Source organism: Ranitomeya imitator, chromosome 8, assembly GCF_032444005.1.
Source record: "Ranitomeya imitator isolate aRanImi1 chromosome 8, aRanImi1.pri, whole genome shotgun sequence".
Lineage (NCBI taxonomy): Eukaryota > Metazoa > Chordata > Amphibia > Anura > Dendrobatidae > Ranitomeya > Ranitomeya imitator.
In genome coordinates this window covers 64,959,856-64,980,489 of record NC_091289.1, presented here as the reverse complement: position 1 = coordinate 64,980,489, position 20,634 = coordinate 64,959,856, and the positions used below count along the sequence as shown (strand labels likewise).

General features: G+C 47.7%; 1 protein-coding gene across 1 annotated transcript in view; it reads right to left on the bottom strand.

Annotated features, from left to right (window-relative positions):
* The window catches only part of LOC138647784 (cytochrome P450 2D15-like), a 144,861-nt gene that overhangs the window by 102,366 nt on the left and 21,861 nt on the right, over nucleotides 1-20,634 (bottom strand). Inside the window, exon 3 of the mRNA XM_069737041.1 lies at nucleotides 20,064-20,216. Within this exon, the coding sequence (XP_069593142.1) occupies nucleotides 20,064-20,216 (153 nt within the window). The remainder of the gene's footprint in view (nucleotides 1-20,063; nucleotides 20,217-20,634) is intronic.

The window sequence follows — 20,634 nt, the reverse complement described above, 5'->3', positions numbered from 1 at the left end:
GGAGCAGGTCGGATAACCCCGGATAACTTTTCAGGAAGCACTGCACCACCAGGTTTAAGGTGTGAGCCAGGCAAGGAATGTGTTTCAGTTGGGAAAGGGAGATGGCAGCCATGAAATTCCTTCCGTTATCACTCACTACCTTGCCTGCCTCAAGATCTACAGTGCCCAGCCACGACTGCGTTTCTTGCTGCAAGAACTCGGACAGAACTTCCGCGGTGTGTCTGTTGTCGCCCAAACACTTCATAGCCAATACAGCCTGCTGACGTTTGCCAGTAGCTGCCCCATAATGGGAGACCTGGTGTGCAACAGTGGCAGCTGCGGATGGAGTGGTTGTGCGACTGCGGTCTGTGGACGAGCTCTCGCTTCTGCAGGAGGACGAGGAGGAGGAGGAGGGGGTGCGAACGGCTACAGCCAACTGTTTCCTAGACCGTGGGCTAGGCAGAACTGTCCCAAACTTGCTGTCCCCTGTGGACCCTGAATCCACCACATTTACCCAGTGTGCCGTGATGGACACGTAACGTCCCTGGCCATGCCTACTGGTCCATGCATCTGTTGTCAGGTGCACCTTTGTGCTCACAGATTGCCTGAGTGCATGGACGATGCGCTCTTTAACATGCTGGTGGAGGGCTGGGATGGCTTTTCTGGAAAAAAAGTGTCGACTGGGTAGCTCGTAGCGTGGTACAGCGTAGTCCATCAGGTCTTTGAAAGCTTCGCTTTCAACTAACCGGTAGGGCATCATCTCTAACGAGATTAGTCTAGCTATGTGGGCGTTCAAACCCTGTGTACGCGGATGCGAGGCTAAGTACTTCCTTTTTCTAACCATAGTCTCATGTAGGGTGAGCTGGACTGGAGAGCTGGAGATCGTGGAACTAGCGGGGGTGCCGGTGGACATGGCAGACTGAGAGACGGTGGGAGATGGTATTGTTGCCGCCGGTGCCCTAGATGCAGTGTTTCCTACTACGAAACTGGAGATTCCCTGACCCTGACTGCTTTGGCCTGGCAAAGAAACCTGCACAGATACTGCAGGTGGTGCAGAAAATGGTGGCCCTACACTGCCGGAAGGGATGTTGCGTTGATGAGTAGCTTCATTGGCCGAGGGTGCTACAACCTTAAGGGACGTTTGGTAGTTAGTCCAAGCTTGCAAATGCATGGTGGTTAAATGTCTATGCATGCAACTTGTATTGAGACTTTTCAGATTCTGCCCTCTGCTTAAGGTAGTTGAACATTTTTGACAGATTACTTTGTGCTGATCAATTGGATGTTGTTTAAAAAAATGCCAGACTGCACTCTTTCTAGCATCGGATACCTTTTCAGGCACTGCAGACTGAGCTTTAACCGGATGGCCACGCTGTCCTCCAACAGGTTTTGACTTTGCCACGCGTTTTGGCCAAGATACGGGCCCGGCAGATGGAACCTGTTGCGATGTTGATGCCTGCTGCGGCCCCTCCTCCTCCGCTTCAGAACTGCTGCCGCCTGCACCCTGTTCCCCCAATGGCTGCCAATCGGGGTCAAGAACTGGGTCATCTATTACCTCTTCTTGTAGCTCGTGTGCAACTTCGTCTGTGTCACCGTGTCGGTCGGTGGTATAGCGTTCGTGATGGGGCAACATAGTCTCATCAGGGTCTGATTCTTGATCAGCACCCTGCGAGGGCAATGTTGTGGTCTGAGTCAAAGGACCAGCATAGTAGTCTGGCTGTGGCTGTGCATCAGTGCACTTTATGTCAGATACAACTTGTAATGGGCATGGACTGTTAACTGCTTCACTTTCTAAGCCAGGGACGGTATGTGTAAAGAGCTCCATGGAGTAACCCGTTGTGTCGCCTGCTGCATTCTTCTCTGTTGTTGTTTTTGCTGAAGAGGACAAGGAAGCGACTTGTCCCTGACCGTGAACATCCACTAACGACGCGCTGCTTTTACTTTTACCAGTTTCACGAGAGGAGGCAAAAGAGCTAGAGGCTGAGTCAGCAAGATAAGCCAAAACTTGCTCTTGATGCTCCGGCTTTAAAAGCGGTTTTCCTACTCCCAGAAAAGGGAGGGTTCGAGGCCTTGTGTAGCCAGACGACGAACCTGGCTCCACAGCTCCAGACTTAGGTGCAATATTTTTTTTCCCAAGACCACCTGATGCTCCACCACTACCACTACCCTCATTACCAGCTGACAATGAACGCCCCCGGCCACGACCTCTTCCACCAGACTTCCTCATTGTTTTAAAAACGTTACCAAACGAACGGTATTTGTTGCTGTCACAACTTACACGGTGAGCTATAACTTCAGTATGATTTAGCTACCCCTTTACAGGTGGGTGAGACCACAACGAAAATCAGCCACAATGTTACACACTCTGTTGTTGTTGGCAACAAATGAGATGGCACACACGCAGGACTGTCACTGAAGCGCAAATGTAAATATTTATCTCCCACTGATTTGTGTTTGTTTTTTTTAAAAGGGAGACTTCAGAAAAAAAAAAATTAAAAAAAAATTATTTTTTACAGAAGAATTTATAAAACAAATAAAATGAAATGATTGTTTCAGGGAGAATTTAGGAAAAAAAAAAAAAAAAAAAAGGCTTTGTAGGGCCCACTGAGTGAGAGAGGACGCACACAGGAGTCAGGAGTGGCACACAAGCCCAGAGGCCAATATTAATCTCCCACCGATTGATTTAGTTATTTTTTTTGGTAGATTTTGGAACCCAAATCAAGCAAAAAAATTAATAGGCTTTCTATGGCCCACAATTGGGGAGAGAGAGAGAGAGATGGCACACCCAGGAGTCAAGACTGGCACACAAGCAGAAGGGGCAATATGAATCTCCCACAGATTTTTTTTTTTTTTTTTTTTTTTTCAGGGAGACTTTAGAGAAAAAAAAAATACAAAAAAAATGATTTTTTTCAGGAATAATTTAGAAACCAAAGAAAATAAAATGATTTTTTCAGGGAGAATTTAGAAAACAAATAAAACAAAAAATAGGCTTTCTAGGGCCCACTGAGTGACAGATGACGCACACAGGAGTCAGGAGTGGCAGACAAGCCCAGAGGCCAATATTAATCTCCCACTGATTGATTTAGTGATTATTTTTGGTAGATTTTGGAACCCAAATCAAGCAAAAAAATTAATAGGCTTTCTATAGCCCACAATTGGGGAGAGAGAGAGAGATGGCACACCCAGGAGTCAAGACTGGCACACAAGCAGAAGGGGCAATATGAATCTCCCACAGATTTTTTTTTTTTTTTTTCAGGGAGACTTTAGAGAAAAAAAAATACAAAAAAATGATTTTTTTCAGGAATAATTTAGAAACCAAAGAAAATAAAATGATTTTTTCAGGGAGAATTTAGAAAACAAATAAAACAAAAAATAGGCTTTCTAGGGCCCACTGAGTGACAGATGACGCTCACAGGAGTCAGGAGTGGCACACAAGCCCAGAGGCCAATATTAATCTCCCACTGATTGATTTAGTGATTTTTTTTGGTAGATTTTGGAACCCAAATCAAGCAAAAAAATTAATAGGCTTTCTATGGCCCACTATTTGTGAGAGAGATGGCACGCTCAAGACTGGCACACAAGCCCAGAGGCCAATATTAATCTCCCATTTTTTTTTTTTCCAGGGAAAATTTATAAACCCAATAAAATAATAAAAAAATAGGCTTTCTATGGCCCACTATCTGAGAGAGAGAGAGATGGCACGCTTAGGACTGGCACACAAGCCCAAAGGCCAATATTAATCTCCCACTGATTGATTTAATGATTTTTTCAGGTAGAATTTAGAACCCAAATCAAGCAAAAAAATTAATAGGCTTTCTATGGCCCACTGAGTGAGAGATGGCACACACAGGAGTAAGGAGTGGCACACAAGCCCTGAGGCCAATATTTTTCTCCCACTGATTGATTGATTGATTTTTTCAGGTAGAATTATGAACCCAAATCAACCAAAAAAATAAATAGGCTTTCTATGGCCCACTATTTGTGAGAGAGATGGCACGCTCAGGACTGGCACACAAGCCCAGAGGCCAATATTAATCTCCCATTATTTTTTTTTCCAGGGAAAATTTATAAACCCAATAAAAAAAATAATAATAAATAGGCTTTCTATGGCCCACTATCTGAGAGAGAGAGATGGCACGCTTAGGACTGGCACACAAGCCCAAAGGCCAATATTAATCTCCCACTGATTGATTGATTGATTTTTTCAGGTAGAATTTAGAACCCAAATCAAGCAAAAAAATTAATAGGCTTTCTATGGCCCACTGAGTGAGAGATGGCACACACAGGAGTAAGGAGTGGCACACAAGCCCTGAGGCCAATATTTTTCTCCCACTGATTGATGTTGTGATTTTTTCTGGTAGATTTTGGAACCCAAATCAAGCAAAAAAATAAATAGGCTTTCTATGGCCCACTGAGTGAGAGATGACACAGACAGAGATGGCACTCTAGCAGAAATGTCAATCTTAATCTCCCACAAAAAAAAAAAAAAAAAAAAAAAAAAGGAACTGTCCTTCAATTACTATCTCCCTGCAGTAATCTCAGCCAGGTATGGCAGGCAGCAATAAGGAGTGGACTGATGCACAAATTAAATAAAAAGTGTGGACAAACAAACAAGATAGCTGTGCAGAAAGGAAGGAACAAGAGGATTTGTGCTTTGAAAAAAGCAGTTGGTTTGCACAGCGGCGTACACACAGCAATGCAGCTATCAGGGAGCCTTCTAGGGCAGCCCAATGAGCTACAGCGCTGAGGAAAAAAAAAAAAAAGGAGCTTCCACTGTCCCTGCACACCGAAGGTGGTGTTGGGCAGTGGAAATCGCTACAGCACAAGCGGTTTTGTGGTTAATGGACCCTGCCTAACGCTATCCCTGCTTCTGACGAAGCGGCAGCAACCTCTCCCTAAGCTCAGATCAGCAGCAGTAACATGGCGGTCGGCGGGAACTCCCCTTTATAGCCCCTGTGACGCCGCAGACAGCAAGCCAATCACTGCAATGCCCTTCTCTAAGATGGTGGGGACCAGGACCTATGTCATCACGCTGCCCACACTCTGCGTTTACCTTCATTGGCTGAGAAATGGCGCTTTTCGCGTAATTGAAACGCGATTTTGGCGCGAAAGTCGCGTACCGCATGGCCGACCACGCACAGGGGTCGGATCGGGTTTCATGAAACTCGACTTCGCCAAAAGTCGGCGACTTTTGAAAATGTTCGACCCGTTTCGCTCAACCCTACTCCCTACGCTCGAAGGCAGCAATGAGCTGTGGAGCCTGGATGTGCTCAGCAGGCTCCCAAGACCTGTCCTCAGGACTACAACCCTTCCATTCCACCTAATAAAATTTTTTGCCACGTACCACCTTGCACCCCAAAATAGCATTCACCTCGTAATTGTCTGTAGACTAACCCGTTGTCCCGGCAGATGACTCGGAAAACCGGGACATGTATACAGGCTTCAAGAAGGACACATGAAAGGTGTCGGTGATACCCAGGCGTGGCGGAAGGGTTAAACGATAGACCACAGGGTTAACCTGTTCGAGGACCTTGAAAGGACCCAAGTAGCGAGGTGCAAACTTAGTGGACTCAACTCGCAGCCTGATGCTACGGGCGGAGAGCCACATTAATCGCCAGAAGCAAAGGTCGGAGCGGGGCACCGATGGGCATTGGCGGAGGACCTCATTCTCTTCTGAGTGCAGTCCCAAATGTCCCGTGCCTCCACAGCCCAGTCTGCCACCCTGGAGTCAGCGGAAGACACGGGCATGGGCACAGGTACCCGCGGATGCTGACCATAGTTAAGGAGGAATGGAGTCTGTCCAGTGGAGTCGGCTACAGCATTGTTCAGTGCAAACTCCGCCCACGATAGCAAAGATGCCCAGGCATCCTGCCTGGCTGAGACAAAATGTCGCAGATATGTGACCAAGGTCTGGTTGGCCCTCTCTACCAACCCATTCGTCTTGGGATGATATGCAGAAGAGAGATTTAACTCAATGAGAAGATGACAAAGCTCTCTCCAGAACCGAGACGCAAACTGGGGACCTTGGTCACTTACAGTTTTGTCCGGCATACTGTGTAGGCGGAAGATGTGTTTTATAAACAACGCTGCCAAGGCCCATGCAGAAGGTAGCCGTGGAAGCGACTCATTTTAGAAAAATGATTGGTGATAACCCAAATGATGGTACAGCCACGAGACTTGGGCAAACCCACCACAAAGTCCATCCCGACCATCTCCCAGGGCCTGTCTGCCACCGGCAACTGATAGAGTAACCCAGCTGGCCGTTGTCGTGGAGACTTATTTTTGGCGCAGGAGACACACGCCCGAATATAATCTCCGACGTCACGGACCATATGTGGCCACCAGTACATTCTCACCAGCAGCTCAGATGTCCTCTTTGTCCCAAAGTGTCCATCCACTCTGGACGAATGAGCCCAAGAGAAAACCTCCGGTCGGAAAATAATGGGTACAAAAGTCTTGCCCGGAGGCACAGACTCTAGCGAAACAGGAGCTACTGTTCTCAGGATCTCAGAAGAGACAATAAGCTGAGGCTCCCCTTCCTCCTCCTCAGATGACACAACGGAGCGAGAGAGGGCGTCAGCACGAATGTTCTTCTCCCCAGCGAGATAATGGAGAGTGAAGTGGAACCGGGAGAAGAACAAGGACCATCTGGCCTGACGAGAATTCAGCCGCTGGGCTGTTCGTAAATAAACCAAATTTTTGTGGTTCGTGAAGACTTGGAAGGGAAAGCGAGCTCCCTCCAAAAGATGTCTCCACTCCGAGAAGGCCAACTTCATTGCTAGCAACTCCCTGTCCCCAATGGAATAATTCCTCTCCGCTGGTGTGAAGGTCTTGGAGAAGAAGAAGCAAGGATGCTTCCGACCTTGAGCATCCTTTTGGAAGAGGACTGCTCCAGCACCAATGAATGAGGCATCCACCTCCATTATGAATGGCTTATCAACATCGGGACGATGTAGGATGGGAGCGCTAGCAACATGAGACTTAATAGAAGTGAAAGCTTGGAGACCTCTTCAGACCACAATTTGGGATTTGCTCCCTTCTTGGTGAGGGCTACCAAGGGAGCTACCAAAGTTGAGAAGTGGGGAATGAACTGGCGATAGTAATTAATGAACCCCATAAAGCGCTGCACCGCGTTAAGAGAATGGGGTTCTTGCAAGTCCATCACAGCCTGTAGTTTGGCAGGATCCATAGCCAATCCCTGGGCGGAGATGATATAGCCCAGGAAAAGTAATGACTTCTGCTAAAACACACACTTCTCCAACTTTGCATAGAGGGAATTTGCCCGTAAGAGGTCGATGACTCTGCCAACATCTCTCCGGTGGGAGTCAATATCTGGAGAGAAGATGAGAATATCATCCAGATAGACTACGACCAAGGTGGAGAGCATATCCCGGAAGATATCGTTAACAAAGTCTTGGAAAACGGCTGGGGCATTACAGAGCTCAAAGGGCATCAACAGATACTCATAGTGCCCATCCCTAGTATTAAAAGCCGTCTTCCATTCGTTCCCATCATGGATGCGAATCAGGTTATAAGCACCCTGCAGATCTAATTTGGTGAATACCCTTGCTCCTCTTAGCATGTCAAAGAGCTCAGAAATCAGGGGCAACGGGTACTTATTCTTAACGGTGATGGCGTTAAGACCCCTGTAATCTATGCATGGACGTAATTCTCCATTCTTTTTCTGCACAAAGAAGAACCCCGCCCCTGCAGGTGACACTGACTTCCTAATGAACCCTCTTGTCAAATTCTCCTGGATGTATTGAGACATAGCCTCCGTCTCAGGGAGAGAGAGGGGATAGACATGTCCCCGAGGAGATTCAGCTCCAGGCATGAGATCAATAGGACAGTCATAGGGGCGATAGGGCGGAAGGGTCTCTGCAGCCTTTTTGGAGAAGACGTCTGCATAGCACCAATAGCACTTGGGAAGGGAAGAAAGATCTGCGGGTATTTCGGTAGTGGAAACCTGTATGCACTCTCTCACACATCTGCCCTTACAAGACTCACTCCAACCCAATATCATCCCAGAGGTCCACTCAATATGTGGGAGTGGAAACGGAGCAAGGGTATTCCCAGCAGAATTTCATCCATTCCCTCGGGAAGGACAAGAAGGGAAATAATCTCCTGGTGGGAAGGGGACATGGATAACGTGAAAGGGACAGTTTGGTGTGCGATTTGTAAAGGAAGTGTCGACCCATTCACTACTCTAACATTTACCGATTTGGCAAGCATCACCAGAGGTATTGCGTGGCGCAGAGCAAAAGCAGAGGACATGAAATTTCCCTCTTCTCCAGAATCCACACAAAGCTCGACTGTTAGAGAGGATGAGCCTAACATGATTGTCCCTTTAAAGGACAGCTTGGAGGAAAATGCCGCTGTGACTAGTGAACCTCCTCCAATGGTTACTAGATGCGATCGTTTCCCGACCGCCGTGGACATTTATTAGCGTAATGTCCTAGTTGTTGGCAATTTTTACAAACCACTGGTACTCGAGCGGTCTGAGACTTTGGTCCCGCTCGAGAAACCTCCATGGCCTCATGGGAGTCGGACGCCAGAACAGGATATTCTAGATGTCTGGCGAAGGTGGGAGCCAGCCGAAACCTCTGCCTACACTGGGTCCGCTCTAACCTCCGCTCGATAAAACGGAGGTCGATGTGGGTAGATATTGAAATAAGCTCCTCCAGTGTGGTGGGAATCTCCCTAGTGGCCAAGGCGTCCTTCACATGGTCTGCCAGTCCTTTCCAGAACACCGGAATAAGGACTTTATCTGGCCACTCTAGCTCAGAGGCTTAAGTCCGGAATTGGACGGCAAACTGGCTGACCATGGACAACCTTGAGTTATTGCCAACAATTGGAGCGCAGTATTGTGGGTGACACGGGGTCCCAAAAAGACCTGCCTCAGAGCATCCAGGAAGAGAGGAGCACTCTGCACCACACGATCATCACGCTCCCAAAGCGGCATTGCCCACTCCAACGCTCTGCCTGACAAAAGAGATAAAATAAATCCCACTTTCGCCTGTTCCGTAGGAAAACATGCAGCCAGGAGCTCGAGATGTATGGAGCACTGGCTCACAAATCCCTGACATAGCTTACTGTCACCAGCAAACTTGTCTGGAAGCGGGAGACGGGATATAGTCGGAGCAGGGGTGGCAGCGGACAAACTGGCTGCAGCTACACTTGCAGCCTAAGCAGCGACAGCAGTAACATCCACAGCTGAGGTTGTACGCTCTAGAGCTGCCAACCTACCCTCCAGCTGCTGGATGTACCGCTGTAGACACTGATCGTCTGCCATTTACTAGCCAGACCCTGGCGCTAGTGTTCTGTTAGGACTGGCGGAATGCACCGAGTAAATAGAGAGATGTTATTAGGTGCGTTCGCAGTCTGGGGTCCACCGTGCAGGAGAGAACCTGCTGCTAGCAAATGGCAGCGCTATATGGCAGTGGAAGCAAACTCTGTTAAGTCACAGGGCCGCGATACAGCACAAAGAGCGCAAGTAAGGAGTCACAAAACTCAGTCCCAAGACTCGGGATTTGACTCCGTCTAGACTACTTGCGCTCGACACCGCTACTGGGTGTAAGAGATAAACTGAAATAATAGTTTTGAGCACAAGAGTGCGAGCTGTGCCGTACTGGCGAACGCCACTAACCACCCAGACTTGGGCTAAGGAAACGCTCTAATGGCGCGTGGCGCCCCACTGGCGGTCACAGCAGTAGACGCTGTTTCGTGTTTTATAATGCTGACAGTTCAGCCGGGTGCTAGATAGCAGCCATACACCATATGCAAACAGTCATACAATAGGGAGTGGATATTTAAAGAACGACTTGCACTCATCAACACACACACACATATACAAATGTACACTAGCGCATGGCCGTGGGGTCATGCAAACATTTTATAGCTGCAGCATGTACAGCAGGGGTGTCAAACTGCATTCCTTGAGGGCTGCAAACAGGTCATGTTTTCAGGATTTCCTTGTACTGTACAGGTGATAATTTAATCACCAACTCATTATTTGTGTAGGAGATTAAATTATCACCTGTGCAGTAAAAGGAAATCCTGAAAACATGAGCTGTTTGCATCCCTCGAGGAATGCAGTTTGACACCCCTGATGTACAGGACCTTCCCAGAAGGACCAATGGGAGGCTGCCACAGAAGTTGAGCACCTTCAGGACCTTCCTGGAGGACCAATGGAAATTGCTGCAGTATCTGAGCATGTGACCCATGATCTCCAATGAGAGATCTTGCCCTGGGCATGCTCAGAAGGGGAAAAGCAGAACTTAGTCCCAAAAGCATCTGCTCGCCACTGTCCAGCACTGGCTTCAATGGCAGAAGCTGGAAAAGCAGCAGTAACCCTTTGCATAGAGTGAGACTGAGCAAGATGCTGGGACCGACGTCTCCACTGAGCAGGCTCCACTGCAGCAGAAGAATGGGAGACAGCAGCAGAGATGGCCCGAGATTCCCCCTGTGCAGAGGCGGGAACTCAACCCCTAACACCATCGAGGTGACCTGGGACTTAATACCCAGTAACGGGATAGTACGTCATATGCAATCGGCCACTCTCACAGAGGGAGAGCAGCTGATCGCGGCCGGGTGACAGCTGACTATCGCAGCTGACATCCAGCACTATGTGCAAGTAGCGGTCACGGACCGCTCCTGGCACATTAACCCCCGGAACACTGCGATCAAACATGATCGCAGCATTCCGGGGGCATAGGGAAGCATCGCGCAGGGAGTGAGCTCCCTGCGGGCTTCCCTGAGACCCTCGGTACAAGTCGATGTGCTCACCCTGTACCGAGCGTCTCCTCCCTGCAGGCCCCGAATCCAAAATGGCCACGGAGCTACTTCCAGGTCCTGCAGGGAGGTGCTTACAAGCGCCTACTCAGAGCAGGCGCCTGTAAGCCTGGAGCAGTGCACGTCAGATCGCCGATCTGACACAGTGCTCTGCAAAGTGTCAGATCAGCGATCTGTCACTACATAGTGATGTCCCCCCCTGGGACAATGTGATAATGTAAAAAAAATATATATTCAGATGTGTAAAAAAAAATTATAATAATAATTCCTAAATAAAGAAATAAAAATATTTTTCCCATAAATACATTTCTTTATCTAAATAAAAAAACAATAAAAGTACACATATTTAGTATCGCCACATCCGTACCTATAAAACTGTCCCACTAGTTAACCCCTTCAGTGAACACCGTAAAAAAAACGCTTTATTATCATACCGCCGAACAAAAAGTGAAATAACACACGATCAAAAAGATGGATATAGATAAACATGGTACCGCTGAAAACGTCATCTTGTCCCACAAAAAAACGAGCCGCATACAGCATCATCAGCGAAAAATAAAAAAGTTATAGTCCTCAGAATAAATCGATGCAAAAATAATTATTAATTCTATAAAATAGTTTTTATCGTATAAAAGCACCAAAACATAAAAATATGATTTAAATGATGTATCGCTGTAATCATACTGACCCGCAGAATAAAACTGCTTTATAAATTTAACCAAACATGGAACGGTATAAACGCCCCCCACAAAAGAAATTCATGAATAGCTGTTTTTTTGTCATTCTGCCTCACAAAAATTGGAATAAAAAGCGATCTAAAAATGTCACGTGCGCGAAAATGTCACCAATATAAATGACAACTCGTCCCGCAAAAAGTAAGACCTCACATGACTCTGTGGACCAAAATATGGAAAAATTATAGCTCTCAAAATGTGGAGACGCAAAAACTAATTTTTTGCAATAAAAAGCGTCTTTTAGTGTGTGAAAGCTGCCAATCATAAAAATCCGCTAAAAAACCTGCTATAAAAGTAAATCAAACCCCCCTTCATGACCCCCTTAGTTAGTGAAAAATAAATTAAAAAAATGTATTTATTTCCATTTTCCCATTAGGGTTAGGGCTAGGGTTAGGGTTGGGGTTAGGTTTAGGGTTGGGGCTAGGTTTGGGGCTAGGGTTAGGGCTACAGTTAGGGTTGGGGCTAAGGTCAGGGTTAGGGCTGGGGCTAAAGTTAGGGTTAGGGTTGGGGCTAAAGTTAGAGCTAGGGTTGGGGCTAAATTTAGGGTTAGGGTTGGGGCTAAAGTTAGGGTTGGGGCTAAAGTTAGGGTTAGGGCTACAGTAAGGGTTGGGGCTAAAATTAAGGTTAGGGTTTGGATTACATTTACAGTTGGGATTAGGGTTAGGGGTGTGTCAGGGTTAAGGGTGTGGTTAGGGTTAGGGTTGTGTTGGGGTTAGGGGTGTGTTGGGGTTAGGGGTGTGGTTGGGGTTAGGGGTGTGGTTGAAATTAGGGTTAGGGGTGTGTTTGGGTTAGGATTTCAGTTACAATTGGGGGTTTCCACTGTTTAGGCACATCAGGGCTCTCCAAACACGACATGGCATCCGATCTCAATTACAGCCAATTCTGCGTTGAAAAAGAAAAAACAGTGCTCCTTCCCTGCTGAGCTCTCCCATGCGCCCAAACAGGGGTTTACCCCAAAATATGGGGTATCAGCATACTCAGAACAAATTGGACAACAACTTTGGAGGTCCAATTTCTCTTGTTACTCTTGGGAAAATAAAAATTTGGGGGGCTAAAAAAACATTTTTGTGGGAAAAAATTTTTTTATTTTCACGGCTCTGCATTATAAACTGTAGTGAAACACTTGGGAGTTCGAAGCTCTCACAAAATATCTAGATAAGTTCCTTAGACGGTTTACTTTCCAAAATGGTGTCACTTGTGGGGGGTTTCAATGTTTAGGCACATCAGTGGCTCTCCAAACGCAATATGGCATCCCATCTCAATTCCAGTGAATTTTGCATTGAAAAGTCAAATGGCGCTCCTTCCCTTCTGAGCTCTGCCATGCGCCCAAAGAGCGGTTTACCCCCACATATGGGGTACCATCGTACTCAGGATAAAGTGCACAACAACCTTTGGGATACAATTTCTTCTGGTACCCTTGGGAAAACAAAGAATTAGGGGTGAAAAGAATATTTTTGAGAAAAAATATGATTTTTTATTTTTATGGCTTTGCATTATAAACTTCTGTGAAGCACTTGGTGGTCAAAGTGCTCACCACACATCTAGATAGGTTCCTTAGGGGGTCTACTTTCCAAAATGGTGTCACTTGTGGGGGGTTTCAATGTTTAGGCACATCAGGGGCTCTCCAAACGCAACATGGCGTCCCGTCTCAATTCTAGTCAATTTGGCATTGAAAAGTCAAATGGCGCTCCTTCGCTTCCGAGCTCTGCCATGCGCCAAAACAGTGGTTTACCCCTACATATGGGGTATCGGCGTACTCAGGACAAATTGTACAACAAATTTTGTGGTCCATTTTCTCCTGTTACCCTTGGTAAAATAAAACAAATTGGAGCTGAAATAATTTTTTGTGAAAAAAAGTTAAATGTTCATTTTTTTTAAACATTCCAAAAATTCCTTGAGGGGTGCAGTTTTTAGAATGGTGTCAACTAGGTTATTTTCTATCATATAGACCCCTCAAAATGACTTCAAATGTGATGTGGTCCCTAAAAAAAAATGGTGTTGTAAATATGAGAAATTACTGGTCAACTTTTAACCCTTATAACTCCCTAACAAAAAAAATTTTGGTTCCAAAATTGGGCTGATGTATAGTAGACATGTGGAAAATGTTACTTATGAAGTATTTGTGTGACAAATCTCTGTGATTTAAGGGCATAAAAATTAAAAGTTGGAAAATTGCAAAATGTTCAACATTTTCACCAAATTTCCGTTTTTTTCACAAATAAACTTAGGTAATATCAAAGAAATGTTACCAATATCCTGAAGCCAAATATGTCACAAGAAAACACTGTCAGACAGCTTCATGTCAGTATTCTCATACCAGGACATGGAAGTGAGGTACTAATAGATAAATAGAGCTGGAGCAGCAGAGAAAGAGAGAAATAAGCTAGAGGGGCAGAGGACGTCAGAAATCAGGTGCAGAGGGCAATGGACAGTGCAAAGCAACTAAATGGGAGAGGGGTGGATGAAACAGAAAGCAGCTGGGGGAACGGGGCACTAGACATGACATTGGTATTGTCGACAACCGTGAATAAGTGCCTCCCCATGGGGTCTCCGACCCCCCTTTCTTCCCAACCCCGAATATCGACATGAGTCTCAAATTGGATATAATTGGCCACAGCGGCCTTTATTATAAACAAACAAAACATATACTCGTAACATGAGCTGGGAAGGGGTCCTTGAAGCTAAAATTCTGGTGTTAACCATAGTATAAACAAGTCGACAAGAAACCAACCGTAGATTACTCTCAGCCGTTACCCCACAGGCTCGAGAGCACCAAAATACCCCGAAGGGTTACCATTGTCCACTTACAACTTAGGAATCTGGACCACTGTTACCAAGATTCCCCCAAATCACCAGACCCACAACCAAAACTTATACCAACTGGAGAATCCGTATCCCGATGGATCCCCCAGGCCAATTTAGCACCAACTCCAAGGACCCCTCCCCCGCCACAACGAGGATACTTGACCCCCTCAAGTACCCGAGACCCCAACAACCTTAAGCGCTATGGCTCTTTCAATTCCAGACTGCAGCCCCAGGGACCACAAATCAATGCCCACTGCGTTCAGATGAACGCCATCACCCAAAAGAAATTGGTCACCCCCACGTTCCAACTCAAAATGACACACGGCCAAGCCCCCATTCCGCACAACAAAACCAGACACGGCCCGATTCACCTTGATGCAGGCTTTATTAATCTTGTCCACCGACCTAGCGTGCCTCCAGGATTTCCGAGGAACAATCTCCGACCACACAATAGACATTTCCCGAAAGGAAACCCATAAACTTAGTAAGTCATGTTTAATGTCCCGGATCAACTCACATCAAGGGCGAACTCCCAAGTCGTTTCCTCCAACGTGCAAAACCAAAATATCGGGGGGCCTGTCCAAGCGAACGCCATTGTGTACTTCCTGCAGGACTCTGTTCCAACCTAAGCCCTGAAACCCCAACCACCTGATGACGGCCACGTCCCTGGAAAAGCGGAGCTGTCTTCCATCCTGTCGGACGTCTGCCCGCTTTGCGCCCCAGTACACGTAGGAGTGGCGAACAATTCACACCAACAGCGAGGATGAACCTGAAAAATATAAACAACTTAGACAAGCGCCAACGAGTAAAATAACCGAACAGTCCCAGCCTCTAAAGGCCTCACATAACTCCGATAACGGCCAGACTCCCACCGACCTATCCTCTGTACCACCGCAGAAGCCAAGCCATTCCGCGCTGCCTCCGTAGTGGCCCTGATCCAAAAAGAATGCAAGGCAAACCTGGAAGAATTCACACAGACGGCCTCCAAAGACTGCCGAAAAACCGCTACAAGCTGATATTTAGACAGAAAAGACCCGTCCTCGTGACGCAACAAAGGCCCATCACCACACAGTTGAAGCCTATCAAAATCCTGCCAACAAAGGACCGGACACATGACGGAACCTGGAACGGCGCCCAAAACCACCTTTTTACCCCGTCCCGCCTGATCTGTCTTAGACATCCGAATCCAAAATTGCAGCGACCCCTCGGAAACAAAAACGTCCCCAGCCCAAAGGCCCCCTTGACGAACAGTAGTAGGAGACACCAGCTCCCCAACCCTTAAAGCTCCATAAAAGGCCAACGAAAAAGCTAGGCGAAATAGCGCAGCCTCGAAGCTGGAAAAACATATATCACCCAGTCGTACCCCCAACTGCTCCAACATCTCAAACGACACCGGGTGCCTGCGATCGCCTCGGCTACCTGTTCTTCTCAACCACTTTGCAGCTTGCTTTACCAAAAAAGACTTTGTCAAATCTTGTAGGCCCCGGAGCCTGAAACCAAAAGCTAAAGCCGCTATAATCCTATCAACCTTCCCTGCCGACCATCCCTGATCCGCCCCATGTCTCATCCATAACAACAACGCCCCCACTTGGTCCCAACCAGTATCCGCAACTCCACAAGACGCCAAACAGCTCTCCCAAGTGCTCCATACCAACCGATAAACCGACCACGTACTCGGCACCAAGGACGCTTGAATTAAAGGTTCTGCAGCCCGGACACCACGCTCCAAAGCTCCGCCGGGCATTCCAGCCCCGTCTCCTCAACCTACGGAGCCAGCGACCGAAAACGCTCCCACTGGAAACGAGACAGAGAATCGGCAATGCAATTATTAACACCGGGCACATGTGGTGCCATAACATAAGCATTCAAGGATAAGCAAGACAAAACCAACTGCCGAAGAACTCTGATCACAGGGGGCGAAGCTGTCATCAAACTGTTAATGGCACACATGACCGCCATATTATCACAATTAAAACGAACCCTTTCATTTTGAAAATCGTCACCCCAAAGCTGCACTGCCACCAAAATCGGAAAAATCTCCAACAAAGTAATGTTCCGTACAAATCCTGTTTCAAACCAGGCTTCCGGCCATCTAGCAGCACACCAACGGCCCCGGAAAAAGGCCCCAAATCCAATACCGCTTGACGCGTCGGTAAATAAATCTAAGTCAGCGTTACCCACTGCTTCCTCCATCAACAATGAACGCCCGTTGTAACAAGACAAAAAATGGTCCCAAACCTCCAAGTCGGCCTTGTGTTCGGGCGACAAACGAACAAAATGATGTGGGGCGGTAATCCCGGCCGTAGCGCTAGCCAATCTACGTGAAAAATCCTCCCCATTGGGATAATTCTGCATGCAAAATTCAATTTCCCCATGAGCGACTGCACTTCGCGCAGCGGCAATTTCTTCAAACGTCTAGCACGGGCCATCTCGTTTCTCAAGCCCAACACCTTGTCCACCGGCAACGGAAACTCCCACTTCACTGAATCGATGACAATACCCAAGAAAGACAGACTCGTGCACGGACCCTTAGTCTTACCCGGTGCCAGCGGGACCCCAAAATGCTCAGCAACCCAAACAACCGTCCTCAACAGGACCTCACAACATTGAGACTGATCGGGGCCTATGCACAAGAAGTCGTCCAGATAATGAATCACCGAATCCAAACCGGACACATCCCATACCGCCCACTCCAAAAAGGAACTAAAGACCTCAAAATAAGCGCACGACAGCGAAGAATCCATCGGCAAACATCGGTCAACATAAAACCCGCCGTCCCAATAACAGCCTAACAACCTCACGCTATCGGGATGAACCGCCAATAAATGAAAGGCCGACTCAATATCGGTCTTAGCCAACAATGCCCCCTTACCACAACTGCGCACCCACCTGGCTGCCTCATCAAACAACGTATAAACCACCAAACAAAGCTCTGGATCAATCCCATCATTCACGGACCTCCCTTTCGGGTATGACAGATGCTGAATGAGCCTAAACTTATTAGGCTCCTTCTTGGAGACCACACCCAAAGGCGACACCACCAATTTGTCCAAAGGAGGAATGGGAAACGGTCCAGACATCCTACCTAAAGCCACCTCTTTGCTTAACTTTTCTGACACGACCGATGCATGCAACTCGGCCGATCTAAGGTTCCTCAAACTCGGTGGTACCACAAAAGCCGGGGCAGGTATGCAAAAACCAGCACTAAACCCGGCCTGGAGCAACTCTGCCCTCTCCCTATCGTGGAACCTATTTAGATAGGGGGCCATCGCGTCCAGCCTCACCGGCGTCACCCCCTTTGGAATTACTGTTATGGACCTGGTGGTTAGGAGCACCCGGCACGACCTGATAGTTAAACTCACACAGGACAAGCTCTGGGATGTGGGAGCTCTGCTGACCGCGACCCCTAATCCTATCACAACAACTAGATATAGCCGTGGAGCGTTCCTGACTCTCCCTAGACGCCTCTTCACAGCCTAAGAGCTAGCTAGCCCTAGAGATAATAAAGCCTACCTTGCCTCAGAGAAATTCCCCAAAGGAAAAGGCAGCCCCCCACATATATTGACTGTGAGTAAAGATGAAAGTCACAAACGCAGAAATGAAACAGGTTTCAGCAAAGGGAGGCCAGACTTACTAAACAGACAGAGGATAGGAAAGGTATCTTTGCGGTCAGCACAAAAAACTACAAAAGACCACGCAGAGTGTGCAAAAAGACCTCCGCACCGACCAACGGTGCGGAGATGCCACTCTGCATCCCAGAGCTTCCAGCTAGTAAGGCAAAATCATGATATCCAGCTGGACAAGGCAACAATGAACAAATAATAACTGGCAGGAACTTAGCTTCTGCTGGAGTAGACAGGTCACCAGAAAGATCCAAGAGCGAACTGAACAAATGCAGGAACATTGACAGCTGGCATGGAGTAACGATCTGAGTGGAGTTAAATAGAGCAGCCAACCAAAGGATAAATCACATCACCTGTGGAAGGAACCTCAGAAGCAGCAGCTCCACTCACAGCCACCAGAGGGAGTCCATGGACAGAACTCGCCGAAGTGCCATTCACGACCACAGGAGGGAGCTCGACAACAGAATTCACAACAAATTACCCTCTGGCTTCCCTTTCTCCTTAAAACATTTGGAAGCTCCGTGGGAAGCGCCATTGCAGTGCGAGCACAAATGCTTGAACTTACAAGTCGCTCCGAACTTACACTGGCCCTCGTTGAACTGCCAACACACACCGTGCTTCTGACCGCCGGATTGTCCCGATTGACCCCCGGTTCCTGAAGAGGAACCTTGCGAAGTGCCTTGGCTGGAAGTTCCGGCCCCGCTTTGAAAGGAGTGACCAAACTTCGTTGGCGCCTTCACGTGCAACCACAAGCCAATGTCCTTCTGGTCCCACCGGATCGCAGGACGAACCGCCTTCCGCTGCCGAAACTGCTCATCATACCGTAACCATGCTTGACCTCCATAGGCCCTATGCACTTCACCTATGGAATCCATATAACAAAACAAAGCGGAGCAATTCTTGGGAGCCTTCTCGCCAATAACACTTGCCAAAATCGAGAATGCCTGAAGCCAATTCACAAAAGTCTGAGGAATAAGGCGCCATCGCCGCTTTTCCTCATCCTTCTTCTTACTATGCTCCTTCTTACTCTTATCAAGGTTAAATTTTTCCAACGGCAAAAGCGAAAATATCTCCACGTACTCGTCTTTCCAAATCTTTTTACGCACCTTCTTCTTCAAGTGCGTAAACGGTCCCTCAAAGCAAACATATACCTCACCACGCGCCTTATCATCCAGCCGAATGCCCCCCTCTTTCTCTTTTTCAGTCTGTATGGATACCGAAACCAGCTCAGCCGACCTGTCCTGCTCCACAAAACCGCTGCCGGACAATGCCAACCCCACATCGGACGATCCGACCCAAGCCGACAAAGGGGACGGCCCTGGCCTACCACTGTCCAACCGTGACAACATCTCTCGTACGCTCGACAACAACTTCCCCACCCTGTCACCACTCCCAACTGCCCGCGTACCAACTCGATCACCCCGCTCAACATACCCCCCAACCTGATCTACAGAAATCAAAGTAGGCGTCGAAAATGCCGGGGACAAACGAAACATAGATGGGCTCTCACCAGGCTGCAGGGGAGCTGTGATCCCCCCCAGCTGCAGACGCCATCGCTGTTCAGCCGTCTCTCGATCCCGAAGCCGTCCTTGGGCCCTCCCGGACTTCGCTCCGCAATGCAGCTCCAGCCGATCCGACTCCTGCGGAGGGGACCATGCTGACCCCGTCAGCCGAGGGGGCCGCCTGGTGTCCTGTAGGCCAAGACCCGGACCCGCCATCCGAACCACTGCCGTCTGTCGCCACCACCCGAAAGGATGCAGGCCCAGTCGCCGGTGAATAGGGGGAATGGTGCTCCCTGGCCATGTCCAGCAGCCCCGCTGGATCTGGGGCGCTGCCCGCTGCTGCCACTAGTTTATACAGTGCCAGTCACTGCCACAATGCACCAACCTTCTCATTTGCCGTCTCTGTGCATGCAAACAAGGCCAAAGAGCTGCTATTTCTACAACCGTATGGGTCGCCATACTTCTTGGTGCCAGGTGGAACCCCTTAATACCACAATCGTTACCCCCCTGCATCATCTATATACTGTAGGTAGATAACTGGCCCGTTTTTAGTTCATCTATTGGCACTTTACCCACTGACATGTGATTTCACACCGCAAGCGCACTACCAGAGAGTTTTTAGGCTCACTGACCTTTTAGTGATTGGAACTCCGCACACAAAAATTCTGCTTCTTCTGAAACTCTTGCTTCAAGAGATTTTTTTCCCATGCCAAAATCTCTCAGTGTAGTTAAGGTAAATCTTCTTTGCTCCTGCCAAGCTCGACCATAATGTGCCAGACTTACCCCTATTAATAGATGATGCAAATATCACACAGATTGAAATCTGTTGCTATTTTACAGAAAAAAAATATTCTCAAGTGTCGTCTCATACCGTAGCTGCTGGACTGACCACAAACTCCGCACAGCTGGAGATATTACATGATGGAGTAACAGAATTGAACTGTGCTGTACTTGGCTGTCTCCAGAAGTTCTATCGGCATTCATAATCCTCCTCATCACAGAGCAGGCACAGGAGACCGCTAATTTGCACACAGGTGATTGCTCCACATTTTGGGGCTTGCAGTAGAAAACCATTGAAATTCATAGTAGTGGATACAAAAAGTCTTGATTTGCATATGTCTTACAGGTGAATTAATTGTCATGTATGCAAAATAAGACTTATTAGTATCAATTGTTAAATATTTTAATGGTATTCTACTGAGA